The sequence below is a fragment of the Acromyrmex echinatior genome, chromosome 4 (genome assembly GCF_024713525.1).
Source record: "Acromyrmex echinatior isolate Ae372 chromosome 4, ASM2471352v2, whole genome shotgun sequence".
Taxonomy (NCBI): domain Eukaryota; kingdom Metazoa; phylum Arthropoda; class Insecta; order Hymenoptera; family Formicidae; genus Acromyrmex; species Acromyrmex echinatior.
In genome coordinates, this window is record NC_141855.1 from 2,216,069 (window position 1) to 2,233,266 (window position 17,198).

At 33.7% G+C, this 17,198-nt stretch overlaps 1 protein-coding gene and 1 long non-coding RNA gene across 5 annotated transcripts in view; one reads left to right on the top strand and one right to left on the bottom strand.

The window, feature by feature from the left end:
* Positions 1-4,028: 4,028 nt before the first annotated feature.
* The window catches only part of sim (bHLH transcription factor single-minded), a 60,298-nt gene continuing 47,128 nt past the window's right edge, over positions 4,029-17,198 (bottom strand). For all 4 annotated transcript variants that reach the window (XM_087405275.1, XM_011058483.2, XM_087405273.1 and 1 more), the window contains 4 exons: positions 16,640-16,851; positions 14,409-14,515; positions 11,091-11,570; positions 4,029-10,647 (listed from right to left, as the gene is read on the bottom strand). In XM_087405275.1, the coding sequence (XP_087261401.1) occupies positions 9,944-10,647; positions 11,091-11,570; positions 14,409-14,515; positions 16,640-16,851 (1,503 nt within the window). In that variant the 3' untranslated portion in view covers positions 4,029-9,943. The remainder of the gene's footprint in view (positions 10,648-11,090; positions 11,571-14,408; positions 14,516-16,639; positions 16,852-17,198) is intronic.
* On the top strand, positions 11,505-14,348 carry LOC147909864 (uncharacterized). Its single transcript, XR_015544778.1, has 2 exons — positions 11,505-13,900; positions 13,979-14,348. It is a non-coding gene; the product is annotated as an uncharacterized LOC147909864 (long non-coding RNA).

Sequence of the window (17,198 nt, forward strand, 5' to 3'; positions counted from 1 at the left end):
AAACTGTAAGAAATTTATATACCGATATTTATAAAAACGTAAGATTTTCTTTTTCAAGTCCAAAATAATAGCATTGACGATACTTCGATATTTATCGATAACGATGCCGAATACCCTGAGTTGTTTCGGCACGGTCAATTCTACCTGCAGTCGTGGTGGCTTCTGTTCCGAAAGTGGCGAGTCGCACCCGAGAACGGCAATGGCGGCGACTGGCGGCATCGATGGTGTGTGTAGGCAATGGCATGGGGATAGGCCGTAATTGGTATAAAATCATCGAGCAAACACATCGGACAAGACAGCCCGGGGATTGTGGGCGGCGTTGCGTGCCGTCGTCCTGGTTACCGCGGGGGCGACTCCGCTAAAGCGGACCCTTCGCCCCCGATTGCGCGCAGGCCCGTCGCCGATACACACCTGCGTGCGTCCGTTTGTGTGCGTGTGTTTGTACGGGTGTGCGCGATGGGTCCACCAGAATCCAACATGCTACCCTTACCTTTCCTCAGCTACACGCCAGATTTACCGCCACCGGCAGCGCCAAGGATCGCCTCTGACCAAACGTGATCTTCGCCCCACGGTAATTCACCCATTCGGTGATTGTGGCCTTTCTGCCGAAATTTTTATTTGCGGCACCTCTGCTTTTTCTCACCTTGTTTATTTACGACGACAAGTGTTTGACAAATTGATTCTGAAACAGAATTTGTATCTACAGAATTTCTGCATTTCGTGAAAATGTAGAGATTGAAACCGGTATTCATAGTCTAATTTTATTTTCAAAATCATATTAAATAATGCGGTTTTGAATTAGTTTATGACTTAATCTTAATAAGAGAGAGAGAGAGATATTGTATTTAAGAATCAGCTATGAATATTGACCTGAAAGAATATCACTACCAAGTTAATCTCAGTTAACTCTTGCAAAAATAAAGATTGGAACATATTTAAGTTGAAAGAAAGTGACAGAAGTTAAGTTTCTAGAAGGCGAAAATTGAAAATAAATACGTCTTTTACATCTCTGTTGTTTCAATTTTTGCCTTCTAAAAGCTTCGGATCGTTTACATTTCTTTCACTCTCTTCTTACGTTCGATTTACATTCCGAGTTTTATTTTCGCCAGTGCAAAATCGCCCTCTCATAATTAAGCTTAAATATTAACCTGTATGTATAAGTCATAATTACTTACGTATCTTCCAGTTACTTCTGTTTCGATCCCGAATCGGATTTAAGTTTCGTCTACAAAAGCATCGCGGCTACATCCCCATAAATCTCCATAATCTGTGTCTTAATAATAAGTAAATACTACGCCCCGCGATATAAATGTTTCTACAGCGCACGCAATCTGTCAAGTGTTTAGTTTAGTTAAAATCCCTCTTCTACCATAAATCCACGTTTATATTCCTAATCGCCGGGGATAATAGTCACTTCTGTGATACCCTCGGTACCGCCGATGCATATGTTGTTCTTTGAGGATGTCGTGCACAATGCACGATATTATTCTTAATATTCTTTATCATTGTACTTATATTAGAAAAAATGTACTTACTGTGTATTTTTTTAAAACTCAGAATTCATATCAAAGACAAAAATTTTTAGAATAAAACAAATAAGATTTTCTCTCAAATATAAAAAAAACTGACATAGTAACTTAACATGTGATTTATAGAATAAAATGTATATTAAAGTCATTTTTTCAAAAATAATTTTAATTATCTTAATTTTACTTTTTTTTTATCAATAGAAAGAAAAAATGAAAAGATATCTAGAAAGTTGCGGGAAATATAATTATAAAAATAATTTGTGTGCAATGAACCTCCGCCAGCTAAAAGTGATCTCATTACTTTCGTGACCGGATTCTTATATATAATACCCGTACCGTTTTACTGTAGCGTATACACGCAGCGCGGAGACGTATAAAATTTTAAACCTTCAGGTCTCATATTTTTACGACCGACAGGAAGAAACGCGAGGAAAGAAACAAAACCACTCGCTGTCGGCAATTATACACAGTCTACACTGTTCGACCCCACCTATTCACAGTTCTAATCTTCTGTGAGTTGACTCTCTGTATATCATGTTTTCTCGCATATTAGTTTAAATTTATTTAATCGACTCTTTTACAATAATATCAACGGAAAAGTATTTATTACTTTTGATGTCGACGACTATACTAGCCAAATGGAATGAATGCGAAAATGATTGAACATTATTCTCTTAGGCTGGTAATCATAGATCGTTTTTATTTTACGACCATCTTAAATAATGTTTTAAAGTGTTAATACAATTCCGTGATTAGTTCATAATATCTTAAGACTGTATTTAAGACGATCTTAAATATAAGAACCGACTATGAATACCTTGGAATTCTTAAGAAGTTCAAATTTCACTATTATTATTTTAGATGCAAAATGTCTTTAAAAATAACAAATACAGAATTTCCATACCTCTGACTTGTTGTCTAGGCAACAAATTCATTTAATAGCTTACACTTTCGAAAGTTGGAAAATAACGTCACTTGAATTGCGTACATTTGTGTCGATGACATCCGACTAATTTTTCCGCACAATTTTGCCAATAGTACTTGTCGTAATATGTAGAGGCAAACGGAAGAATACACCAGTCACGGCATGAATATAATGAGAACGTTAGAGGCGGGATAGTCCACGAGGGGTACCATTAGGTCGTGTGCGACGACGTGTTGAGGCTGCACGAAGTCGCGTGTAGCTCGTTAAATTCTTCGGCCGGCGAATGGAACGCGACCACGATTCTGTGAAATTGTGCGATCAATCGTTACAGAAAGTCCCGACTATCAAATGCCACCCGTGGTGTCCATTTAGGCCATACGTTTGAGACTTTTCTGATCAATCACACCAGTGTTTTTAGCCAAAAGCTTCTAAAGAAAAGTCACATTAACAGCTTCTCGAGAATTTCTGCAGATTTTATTAAATATTATAATGAACATTGAAATATTCTGATGTATATTTTCTGACATTTAGACTACCTTGAGCTTCTTGATATTTGAAAACTAAATTTTGATCAAATCCTCATAAGTTGTTACAAGAAAATTCATAAAGTTTTGGTTTTAGATGAGTATAGCTGTACCTTCATTTTTTTGCTATATCTCTAAAAATGAAAAGGAATACGTCACTGATAATGAAGTAAATCAACTTTAGAGAAAGTAATGATTCCTATGGAAACCTATCTTTTTGTACACGCTTGTTTTGTGCATGTGAGAAAGAGAAGCTGAATGGTGATTATTAAGTGGCACGTGTCTCTTCAGAGACCTCATGCCAACAAGCACGCGACCACCGAAAGCTAGCTGAATCGTGCAAGGCACAATTAATTTATTGTTTGCGTCGGCCGAGTGACAATCGGGGTCATGTGGCAGAAAAGGGATCATTGCCTCACCGTGTTTGTGAGATGAGGAATCCCTGTTGGATGCTGCGCGACGCGGATCGCTTTTGTGTGCAATCCCGTACGCCCGAATCTCGCTCGTCGCTCTTAATTTAATCGTGAGAATCTCATGAAGCTGAATTACCTGAAATATCCATTATTGCTGTTCAACGCCTTTCTGACAGAATACTTTCTCGACATTGATTTGACTGATCTATTCTTTTCATTTTTTTACAACATGCAATCAATAGAAAATGCAAATCGAGGGTAATCGTAAGAATCGTAAGCGTGAGAATCCGCGCAACTAAACTGTTCGAAACGCTTGTTGAAGTTGAATTTCAACAAGCATTTTTTTTGAACATCTTCATCCGTCGTTCCATATTTTTCGATCAACTTTTACGATCAAATTTTAATTCTGTAATGCACAAAATTGTAATGATCTTTCCTTCAATGGTTCAGAAATATATTGATGAATGTTAAATCAATTTATTAGAAATTTGGGATTAAGAACGATACAATGTGTTTTCGTTCCATTTACTTGAAATAGCATTATCTTGTTTAATTATTAACATTTTACTCAAAGCACAATATTTGCACACATGATCTTAAGATATAGAATCGGGAAAACAAGTAAAAAATACCATAATTTTTCAGAAGAAAATATGATATACTTTCTTGTATGTACGTATGAGTTATACTTTTACAATATTTACAATACTTGACATGAACATTGTCGTAATTTTCTATGAAATCTCACACTTTACATTGATATAAATAATCAGGCTTGCGTTGTATGTGTATAGTCGGCGTCAAAATGATCGAAACACTTTTTTTTCTTATGTTCCGAGAAAAATCTCAAAAAAAGAAATTTGGTTTTTGATTTACATTTTGATGCCGATTATACTTGCATGCATATTTATACACAGCACTGTCTATATGAATAATCTCTATCCGTAATAAAATATCTCGTGACGGTTAAAGTATCTGGAGACACTGGTAGTGTCTCCACGCTAAAATACGCGCAGCGACACTACCGTGACTACTTTACGTTAAGTTTTACGTTACACGCCTTTAGATATATTTACAATACTTCTCTCTCTTCTATACTGGATACTCATACTTAAATAAGCGCGATTAAAAATATAATATTAATTCTTCGATAAAAGGAGCCTAAATTTCTTTGGTCGATTGGCACAAGCACCGGTCAGTCTTTACGGATTGACATAAGTGCTATTATGTACAATTTGTTACTTAATTTACACGCTTACACACCCAGAAAAAGAATTTCTTCGATTCAAAGAAATGTATCTTTGCTATACAGTTAAAGAAACAATTATTTTTATGTAAGTAAATTATTTTTATTTGAACGGCCTTTCTTTGATTTAAACATTACATTTTGAAATCAAATAAACTTTTTTATTTCGATTTCAAAACATGATGTTCAAATCAGAGAAATTTTTTCTTCAACCGTACAGCAAAGAAACACTTTCTTTGAATTAAAAAAATCTTTCTCTAGGTGTACATTATTTACATTGTGTTACATTTGAAGATTTCTTAATGATAGATGTACAGTAACAACGCCGATAGCCTGATTAATACATTATTTAATATTAGAATATCTTGTTTCAACGCTTACAATTAAAAAATTGATGAAAATGACTAATATAAAATTATACAAAGTTTATTTACAGTTTATGTTCCAATTGGAACTTTGGAACTTTGACAGATTATTAAAATAAATTGAGATTTAAAAGAAAGATATAAAGTAAAATCGAATGGTTTTAGTTACTCTAATTTAGAGTTCTATATAGATTTAAAAAACATGAAAGTATCATTGAATCGGTTAAGTTAATCCGCTGCCTTTGTTTTAATTCCAATATGAATACTGATTGGCTGTCTAAATCGCAGCATCATTTTAATTCCTTAATATGATAGCCAATCAGAGACCATACTCTTTAGACAGTCAACGAGACCGTATCTTTAGAAGACGCCCCTTTGACTATATAGGACTCTATACACTAATTTTATGCCTTTGGAGTTTACCTTTAGAACTCCATATTTTTTAAAACATCATTTGAGACAACTTTTTATTCTTTATTTAAAAAAAGTATTACAATATTTAAAAAAAAGTTGGTTTAAGAGCTTAAAATGAAAAATATTTGTATATTTTTGTTTAAGAAAAAGGTACATTTTTTGTAGCTGCATATATGCGCATAAAAACGTAACAGTGACTAAAATTAAAACAATTATAATTACATTTGATTTTGCTTGATATTTTTTTCCATCTCTCAAATCGTTTTAATAACGTAATCTATCAAAGTTTTGGAACAAAAAATTAGTATATTATATTTAAGGGAATCCTAAAGCTCCTCCTGTTTTACCAATTAAATCATGTAATTTTTGTATAACAAATTTTTTCTTCTTTCATCGATTCGAAAATCCTTTTCCAGGATTAAAGTATACGCATTAATACGTATTTGGGAAGTGGAGTCTATGCCGAGAACGATCAAAAATTTCAATTGATATATTTTTTACCATTTCTTAGTGTAACATGAAATCTCAGCTGTCAAGTCGTGACAACATTTGCTTGATATAAAAACTTGCAACCTGTACGTACGAAATAATGGTTCTTAGACACGTGGTTTACACGACAAACGTCGAGTTCTTGGAATTAGACTTAGACGGTTTATCGCGACGAATTTGTTATACAAAAATTGACATGAATGTGCGGCTGCGTGTATCATAGGTTGTGTGAGATATTGATGTGGTAGTATTAGGTCATTTAAAAAGTATTACAATATCCACGGTTTTTTGTTCAATTTTTGAATGAAAAAACCGCGGATACTTTTTAAATGACCCAATATATAAAAGCTGGTATTCATAGTCAGATCTGATATTCAAGACCGTCTTAAATACAGTCTTAAGAAGTCCAAACGAAAATCAGAAGGCTGCATTAGCGTCTTAAGACATTACTTAAGACGGTCTTGAAATAAGACTATGGCTATGTTCGAAAATTCACTGTCAGTGTTGAAAATGTATAATACACATCACGTAAATTATAGATTTTCAGTGCTGGCAGTGAATTTTGGAACACAGCTTATAAGTACCGGCCAAAGACATGTCGATACGCGATGTGCAACACTTCTGATGAGCTTTGCTTTAGAATCCCTTTAAGGCTGTGGTCAAAGTCTCGCTATAAATGCTTTGAAGCATTTGATGGATCAATTAGAAGAAAGAATTTTACAAACTGACCAATTAAAAAGTGCTTCAAAGCGTTTGCAGCATCGCGTTGACCATACCCTAATATACATATTAATTTATATATAGGATGTTCCAAAATTCGCGTGCACAGTATAAATGCACACTTTTTTTATGTCAGAAAAAGTAACACTTTCTTCTATGGCAAAATTGCAAATAATTTAAAAACTTGAGTGCAATTTTACTTCAAATTCAAAGTTACTTCTTCTAGCAAAAAGAATCGCATTGTGCATTCCAGTATACGAATTCTAGAACAGTCAATGTATCAGTTTATTGTATACGTATTAAAATTTACTTAAAATTATTTTATAATATAAATAAATTCTATGTAAAATTCTCGTATTTCTGAAGGTCTTAAAAAGCTTGTGAAAATTGATATATACATATTCCTGCTTTTACATTAATTGTTTATATGCTTTCAAATCCAAATTAATAATTCTAATATTAATAAATATTTCATACCTATTAATAGATATATTTCGTATTTTTGTCAAATTATTTCTCATGAATCTATCAGGAAATTCGCGTCCAGCACGATAAAATAATATTTTAATTCCTTTCTACGCGGTGCTCGCAACTATCAATATATTGTGAAGTACTTAAACGGAGCTGGATTAATATCGCGAATTATTATTGTCTCATCTCGAGATATGTGATACAAAGTACGTATTGTAGGAATTTTATGTGTGTATGTGTGTGTGTGTGTGTGTGTGTGTGTGTGTATGTGATGAGTCCCTTCAAATCATCAATCTCTTAAATTTCATACACATTAATTTTCTTTACGATGACTCGGCTAGCATGTCCACGTTTAATAATAATTATAGTATTCTGACATTAGATGCCTATTTTTTTATATAATATTCATTAGATATGCACTGGATATCCGGAAAATATTCGGTATTTAGCCAGATTACCATTCGGTAATTATCCCTACCGGATATTTGACCGGATATTGTCACAATTTTTTCGGATATCCAATATCCAGTAATTTTATGATCTGGTGCATCCCTAATATTCATTTAAGTCTCAATTATTGATATTGGAATCGCATTGTTCATATCACAATGATGTTACAATCGCAATGATGTTACAATACAATCGAAATTGATTCCATCAAGTTTTATAGGTTTTAAAATATGAATTCATGAAAAATTATTCATGAAAATAATAATAGCAGCATATTATTCTTATCATTATGTTTTTATTCCAAATTTATTAAAGTTGCAATAGAGAATGTCTCTCTCTGATCACTTCTACAATATAAAGAGTAATAATGTGATAATACAAAAAAAAAGGTATATAGCACAAAATTATGGCTTAGTCATATTTCCCAGAGAACTCATAAATGGAATGCTGGTTTTGTCACAACTCTTTTTCTTTACGTAAAATGTTATGAAGTATCTATCACGTACCTTCAAATAATACTGTCAAATAATTTTATTAAATTTTTATAAGACTTGTACGAAAATTTATTTTTACTGAGAACTTTCACATGCAGATAAAAATATAGACAGTAACATATTAACATTTACACAGCCGGTAATTTTTTCACTATTCAAATGGAGAAAATGTCAAATTATTAAGGTTGCGTTCCATTTAATGTTTACAACGCTCGTAAAATGATTTTATCCTTGCTTATCAAATATTAAACAAGGACAACGATCACAAGCGAGCGTCAAGTGGAACGCAGCCTAAGCTCAGATCTACAATAGGTGTTTTAAACCATAAGAAATGGACGAAATCATAATCGATTATTCTCCTCGCATTCGACTATAATTGATCAATTTTTTACGGCTTAAAACATCTATTCTTATAACACGGATAATGATATCACATAACGTCATGACATTATTTGATACTTAAAAATTAACTCATAAGTGATGAATGAAGTCATGATGTTCTCATGATATTATTATGATTTCTATGTTCCTTGGGTTGTAGATCTAGACTAAAACGACGTCTACAATGGGATTTTAAGGCGTGAAACTTAAATTTTAAGCCTTAAGCTGTAAGAAATTAATCAATCGTAATCGATTTTTCTCTTTCGACTGTGATCGATCTATTTCATATAATTTAAGGCAACTTAAAGCTTAAGTTTTACGCTTTAAAGTCTCATTGCAGACGGCGTTTAAGAAGATCCTGCTGTTTTACCAATTAAATCATTACCAATTAAACCATATAATTTTTTTATAACAATTACTTTTTTTTCTTTTACAAATTTGAAAATCTTTTTCCAAGATTAAAGTATACGCATGAATATGTGTCTGTAAAGTGGAGTTTATGTCGAAATCGTTAAAAAATTTCAAAATCGCGATCTTTATCATTTTTTAGTCTAATATGGTGACGCTCTAATACGTGACGTTCTAGAGCTATCACATCTAGAGATTCTCTAACAGAGATATAAGTGTAAGTCTACAATGTCGCTTTAAGAAGCCGTAAGCTGATTATTTTCTCATATTTAACTGTGATTAGTTAATATTGTAGATTTACGTAAGGCTTACGGTCAAAGCAAAACTGTTAAAAGCTATTAAAGCAAAATTGTCGACCCAGACTAAGGATGCCACTTTTGATTGGTCCGCCATTTCCTAGCCATTCACGTTCGGAGCAAAATAACAGATATTTTTCTTTTTCACACTATTGCAGAGCGAAATAGAACATATCTTTTCTCACAAAATTTGGCTAGAAAATGGACGACACTTTTTGACGGCCATGCAGTCTCTGATAGAGAATCTCTAATCATAGACTAGTATTATAGTTTGCACGAAAAAACACTTTTTTTACTAAAAATAATTGATTATACATTCTTGCATAAAAATACAATTTAATATTTGTCTTTGAAATAATACTATAGAAAATAGTTCTAAAGAAATACTATAAGATTGATAAGTAAAATTTTTCCATTACTCCATTTGAAATATTTTGAAAACATAAACAATTTTAATTTTTCATGCGAATATGTTAATATGTGTGTCAAAAGATTTTTTGGTATTTGAATAGATCGTTTCACAGCTAATAACAACCTATCACATTGTGATACTGCTTTTCTGATAACTATGAGTTACCTCTTAAAGTTGAGACACTTCGTTCCTCCATCTTCCAGAGTCGTTTATAGGGCGTGACGTAGGTGATGTGAGATCCAGCGGGGTTGTAGGATTCATTGTTTATCCGATGTCCAATGTATTGTTCTCCACTGCACTCTGACGTTGCGCAATGACGCTGCTGTTGACGACGATGATGATGCCCGCATACGTCATCGTCGCATGTGGCGTCGAAGTGCTACGCGCAGGGCACCTCGAATTGATGTCAGTGAACAAACTGATGATGCGTTTCGTAATGAGGCTGATGATGCAGCGGCGGTGTGCCGCTGCTCACCGGAGCCGTTTGATGCGTGTGCAGTTCTGGGGGAACGGTACTGGGACTGTACTGCTGAGAGTCGACGATGACGCTGGTGTAACCGGCCGACGAGGCCTCCAGATGATGGTGATGAGGGTGTTTTACCGTTCCGTTGCCATTGCTGTGATGAGCCTGAGGATGACCTTGCTGGTAGCCGTCGTGATGTTGAAGCGCCGCAGCATTGTAGTTCTCATTGTTGTTGAAACCGCAGTTCGGATACATGATAACGCTGCCAGTTTCGTTCAACGTCGTCGACGAGGTCGAGTCCGGTATAGAATGATGATGATGCGAGTGATATCCTGTCGATAGCAGGCTTATGGAATTCGTTAAGTGAACATCGAAACCATCAGCGCTACCGCAGGAACTTGAAGATGTCGAGTAAGGTCGCTTCTGTTGGCCACTCTGAGGACTATGTTGTTGCTGCTGCTCAAAGGACGTCAAAGAGGATGCACCTTGATGCAGTAGATGTTGGGGATGTTGTCGTTTCTGCTGATTATTCTGCGGGCTGTGTTGCTGAATAGTCAGAGACAAAGAGGATGTAGTGTGATGCATAAGGTGCTGATGGTGCGTGTCTTGCTGGTGCTGCAGAGTGTTCACTGGGTCTTGGTGGAGGTCTCGAAAATTGTAAAATAGAAGATTAAAATTGAACAGTAATCTCTTATTTATAGAAGGATGAAACAATTATAAAAAAAAAGATGAATTTTCCATTTTTACATTGTAAGAAATGTATTGTTATATGTATTGTATGTCTGATTGTATATTTTATAAGGTAGTATTTAACAAGCTAAGGAAATAACTACTCTTCCTTCTTTTCTTCTTCTGAAAAAATGCATTCCTCATTCACTCTGTATAATTTAACATTCATAATTTATAAGGAAAATTCAATAGTTTATAATTTGTAAGAAAAAGATATCGTTACTGAATCCAAAGACTGCTTTAGAAAAACTATATTTTGCCGTGTGACTTTATTTATATTGTAATTCCATTTATTTTAATTTACGCGCACATTTCCAAATGCAAATGAATTTCCAAGATATGAACCAATTATAAGACTCACCACTATACGGATAGAACAAATCTGAACTGTAATAAGCGCTGTCCTCCTGGGCACCATTAATACTGTGCGATGCATAGGTTGACGGATAATGGCTGTGATTGGTCGAACTCGCCATGTACTCCGAGTTGGGATAACCGGAACTGTCAGCATAATCAGTATCGGGCGGTTCTCTGGTTCTGCTACGATAAGAAGGCGGACTTGGACTGTGATTGTCTAGGTCATTCGTACCAATAGTCACGGGCGTCGACACGGGAGCGCTTGGCGGATTTCCCGGACTCGAACAGGATGACTTTTGTTCGCAGTTCAAGACCAAGCCCGTATTTTCGGTGGCCGTCAACACGTAGTTCACGGACACAATGCAGTGCGGACGTGAACTACGTGAATTGTGCACGATCGTCACATATGACTGCATCCATACCCAACCGCCGGTTTTCGTCAGAAACCTATAATACCTTGTTGTCACTTGACCCTTCCTCAACACTGTCAACAGAGTAATAATACCAACTTTTAACAATTAATTAATGTAAACTAATTACACATTTGAAATAAAATTTCACGATATATAATTTAATAAGAGTCCAAACAAGGAACATATAAGTCTAATGCTGGTTTTTGTTTTGCTTAATTTATTCTTTATTTCAACAATAAATATATATGAATAAAGAACAAATTAATGAAAGAACAATTAATTAATGTAAACTAATTACATATTTGAAATAAAATTTCACGATATATAATTTAATAAGAGTCCAAACAAGGAACATATAAGTCTAATGCTGGTTTTTGTTTTGCCTAATTTATTCTTTATTTCGACAATAAATATATATGAATAAAGAACAAATTAAGCAAAAAACATTCTGCACTAGGCTTATGTGCTTCTTGTTTTGACTCTTATTATTTATAACTAAAGCCTTTGTTGATTATATTGTATATATAATTTAAATTACATCCAAATATTACATTGATGGATAGTAAAGTAACAAAATTTAATAGAATGATGTACGAAAAAAAATGCTGATTGTTCTGTGAATCGTGTTATTGAATAATCAGGGATATCAATCAAAATCAGACGTTATCGTTAGAATTAAATTAATAATTTATTTGGCTGTTACCTCTGATAATGGCGTTAGAATTAAAAATGAGCGAAAATGAAAATCTGAAATTGAAAGAAAAACATTTTTATTTCAAAGAGGATTTTTCAAAGAGGATCGTCTCTCATTTGCAATTTCTTAAGAAGAAATCTTGTGGATATTCATGGCGCAGCTACCATTACGCGCAATCGCAAAAAAAAAAATCGAGCGGTATGATATTTGCGACGTCGAGCAATCCTCAGGCGCAGACATTAGCGGCATTATGTCAGACTCCCTTCGAGTTGCGCTCGTGAAACTGCGAGTCTGTTCAAACAGTGATAGCAGTAACAGCCTCCTACCTCGCTCACACCTCTCGCTAAACCTTCCTCCCTTCTATCCGCGCACCGCTCTTATCGTCATTCTCACCCCTCCCCCTCCCCTCTCTTTCTCTCTCATTCTCTCTTTCGCACATATAGATGCGCACCCAGCAGCCGCCTCTTTTCGTCGACGCGCTGTGGCACCGTTGTTCAATCAATAATGTACACCCTAGATGCACCACATATGCACATACTTAGAATAAGTGCGCGTGATGTCGCTCCGAAGAAAGAGAAAAAAAATAAGAAAGAGCGAAAATATACGATAGTTGTCCGTGCATGAGTAGCACGCGAAGTAAGATCAAAGGATGTTTCGTAAGGGTGTCGAGTTGAGTTAAGCAGCGTCAGCTACTCTTGGTTCACAAAGAGCTTATCCTCATCGACGTATTGTGCCGACGTCGTTTGAGAGAATCTGCGACGGACCGTCGGTCAACGGAGAAACTATCGAAGGAAAATATTTTCTGGTTTGTGTTTCCGGTGATATTATTCAGACAGAAATAGGTGACCTTTAAATCGGGAAAACACGAGTGAAAATGTAAGAGTATAATCCGCTAAAAGCAGAGAGATACTGATACTTAATCGCGCGTACTATATGAAAGGAAAAATCAGAGGAAACCTTTTCTATTAATAAATGTCTCTGAAAAACACATTTTAATATAAAACGAAATATTACACAGAAGAAAAATGTCATCCTATTGCTAATAAAAGTAATTACTCAGTTTATTTTTTTGTAAGTAACGATTAACAAAAAATATTTTCTTGATATGCCTGAAAATATATTTTATATGTATACATAAAAAACTCTGAATGTATATTCAAAACAAGAATTTATTTTCTTTTGAAGAATATTACAAAATTTTGCCGAAGGAACGATTTTATATAATAAGCAAATCGAATTTGTAATTTGATAATCTTAATTGAGAGAGAGAGAGAGAGAGAGAGAGAGAGAGAAAATATTAAACCTACTACAATTAGAATATATTTTGAATAAATTTGCTCGTGACGAATAAACTTTTGAAATACTTGAAACAAGTAAATAATATTTAAATATATAGTACATATTTTTCTGTGTGTACAGCAAGCTGAAGATTACAAGAGATTCATCTAATAATTAAAATTTATTAAAAATAGGTAACTAGGAAAGAAGGAGAATTAAATTAAATTATTTAAAGAAACATAAATAAATTGTGACGAGTACATAAAAGATAAATTTCTGTCCTTTATCACTAAACAGAGGGTTCTAAATGACAATTACAATGAAATTATTATCAGTGAATTTTCGTTCAATAATATAAATTGTAATATTAGATCTGGGTTTATTCTTGCACTAGAATTCTCTTTCTCGCTTTCATCAAATATCAAACATGTATGTACCTCTTACTTCAATTTCTAAAAGTGTATACTAACTTCAGCAATAAAAAAAAAATCTTGATTTATGCAATAGAAACAAGAGCTGAAATCGTCAAAATATCGTCTAAACTAAATGGATACTATTTGAACGATAGAAATGAAAATCTTGAGATGGATAGCAGGTGTCATTCTGTGCGACAGAATACGTAATGACATAATACGGCAAGATGCGAGATTCCGAACGGTACGATGATACGATGGATTACATGGAAACGAGAGTGGAACATTCATATAGACAAGACAACGAGCAATTGCCAAAGATAGCGAAAAACAAGAAGCCACAAATTAGAAAATCTTCGGGAAGGCTACCTAAGTGTTGAACTCTCACTGTGGACGTCTCAAGATCAAAACTAGAAGAGACATGAAAGTGGAGAATTACAGTGCTTGCCTCAAATTAAGAAAAAGAAGAAGAAGAAGAAGAAAGACCTAATATTACATCTACCAATACATAATGAAATACTTACGAACATGATGAGCGTGTCGTAGCTGCAGAATATCGCATGCATGTACATAGTGGTATAATGTTTTCTCAATTAGATCTGGCGGTTCGTAGCCTGTTAGTGGAGTTACTCTGTAACAACACGAAAGAGATTACACAGATACCATTACATTAAAAAGTTTAATATTTTTTCACTAGAAAGAATTTTCTTTAGAGAATTTATTTAATTTTATTTAAAAGGTATCATTAGAATCTCCTCTGAAAAGTTTATTTTTATTTAATTTAATTTTTCTATTTTATTAAATTTTTTATTTTTTATTTTATTTTCAATGTAATTTTGACGTAAAAAACGCGTATATTGTGCAAAAAAGCACGCAGTTATTCCCTGTGTAATTCGCAACACCCGACATCAGTCGCGCAACGTTCCAACGCCGAGGTATGGTCCAAAAGGCCACAGAGATAGGTCCCTTGATCGCTTTTCGCGGATCGGGCTTGTTTTCGTCGGGATTTACGGTGCGAACGTCGCGAGTTTGCACAATCCGCGCGAGCCGATTCCGATCGACGGTATGTATAAAATTTCATCGCGCTTCTATCCGTGCTATATTTATACTGCGTCACGTGTTCGTTCCCAGTGCAAGCGAGCGGGTGTGTAGGGCTCGCCAGAACCGCCGGTGGTGGATATTTATTTGCCGCGGATGGAGAGGAAAAAAAAAAGAGGATACGCGGCAGCGCGGTAACACGAAACTGATTTTAATGGCCGTATCCCTCTCGACCGGCAGCACCGCGCGGGCCCTCCATCGAAATATTAATGGCGCAATACGACACCCAACTATAATTACATTGGAAATAAATAATCCACTGTGTCCCGGTGCTCGAGTCAACACCGCTCGCTTCCTTCAGCTTCCTTCGCTTAACGCGCAACGTGAGGAAATCCGGCCTCAGAAAAAAGATTTATTTAAGAAATAATTTTTTTGCCCGGACTTTTATACTATATAAACATTATACATGAACTTAAATATAATAATGTTATCATAATATTTATAATATTATATTGGATTTTATTCATATCTCTACACTGGATGCATAATTTTCTGGTTTATTATTTGTTCTAACTGAAAGATCTTTACGTTTTAGATATAATTAATAATAAAGGATTAATGATAGAGGGATTGCCCGTAGCTTTCTGAGAGAATGATAAATTTTATGATTGTCTAGAAGGGGAACTGTGAACTCTCTAAGAGAAAAGTAAATAAAGTCAATGATTATTTATCAATTATCTTGCCATTCGGAATTATTATCCTCACTTGAGACAATGCCGAATCTGTTTTTTATTTAAAGTTAAATTAATTAATATTTGTAAATATACAAATATTAATTATTGTAATTTAAAATCAATAACCTTTGAATAAGGACTTCTATAGTTCATAAATAATCGTTGATTTTATTTAACTTTTTTTTCTTAAGCATTCGCAATTCTCCTATCCTCCCTTACATCAAAAATCATTGAAAACATGTAATTGTATTTAACTGTGATCATGTATTATAGTGAGGCTGAGTATATATCGGATTATTCATTGGATGCAAGAAATAAGAAGTTATCACTATCTATTCTAATATAATAGTATCGTTCGCGTTTACTTCCTGTTCGCAATTCCTCCAGTCTCTCTCCTATTGAATTCTACTCCTGATTCAGAGTTGTGCCGTATATTTTAAGATTTATTCATAAAGTATAATAATCTACATCTATATATATATATACAATATAAATTATATTTTACGTGTTATCTATGTAAACAATCTAGGATTATCGAAACCTATGTTCTTTATCATTGCATTAGACTGAACTAAAGCTTCTATCTTACTTATATATATATATATATATATATTTATTTATATATTTATTTATCAATATTAATATATATATTAATAGTCATAAGACTTAATTATTTCTTTTTATAGTGTATTATTCATTTTATAATAATTTTTATACACATTCTACGTTTGCTTGTAATGTCTATATGAAAAAGATTTATAATTTATAAACTTAACATAAATATAATGTAAATATTCTATGTAAACGTAATTTTAAAAACAATTTTAAATATAAAATAAGAGATTACGTATTTATGTATAATATTTATGTATTGCTTATGTTAAGTTTACACGAATCTTTTTCCTTGATTGACACAAGAAATTTAATAATCTTTAGAAAATATTGAAAAAATTACATATATGTTTATATCGGTAAAATCTTACCTTGCATCGAGAAATATGAGTTTCAGATCGAGTGACGCTCTAAACATGAACATGTTATGGTTCAATTTAATTTCGGTTATGGAGCTTGTAGGCAGTGAATGACCGACGGCCATTAGACCGACATTACGGATGCATCGTCCAACACCATCCTCGTATTCGGATCCAATAGGGGCCTCTACGATGCACTTTAAATAACCAGAACAGTGTATGACCTGAAACACAAATCAAAATGGTTGCCAATGTATACTTTGCGTTTTCAAGTTTCTCAAAGACTATATTTATATAATTTTATTATATAAATATATAATTTTGTTTTATAATTTTGAATCTTCCAAATTAGACGATATATCAGATTTTGAAATGATAGCATTTTATTTAATTTTCTGCTATTTATATTTCACAAAATTTCTATTCATAGACTATATACAGGGTATTCCAGCATATTATAAAAAATATTCATATAAATGTGTGTCCCCTTCTTAATGCGTTGATGTTAACAATGGAATTTTTGTAATTTTATTATAACTTTGTCATTCTTTAGAATTAGAATCCACTCTAA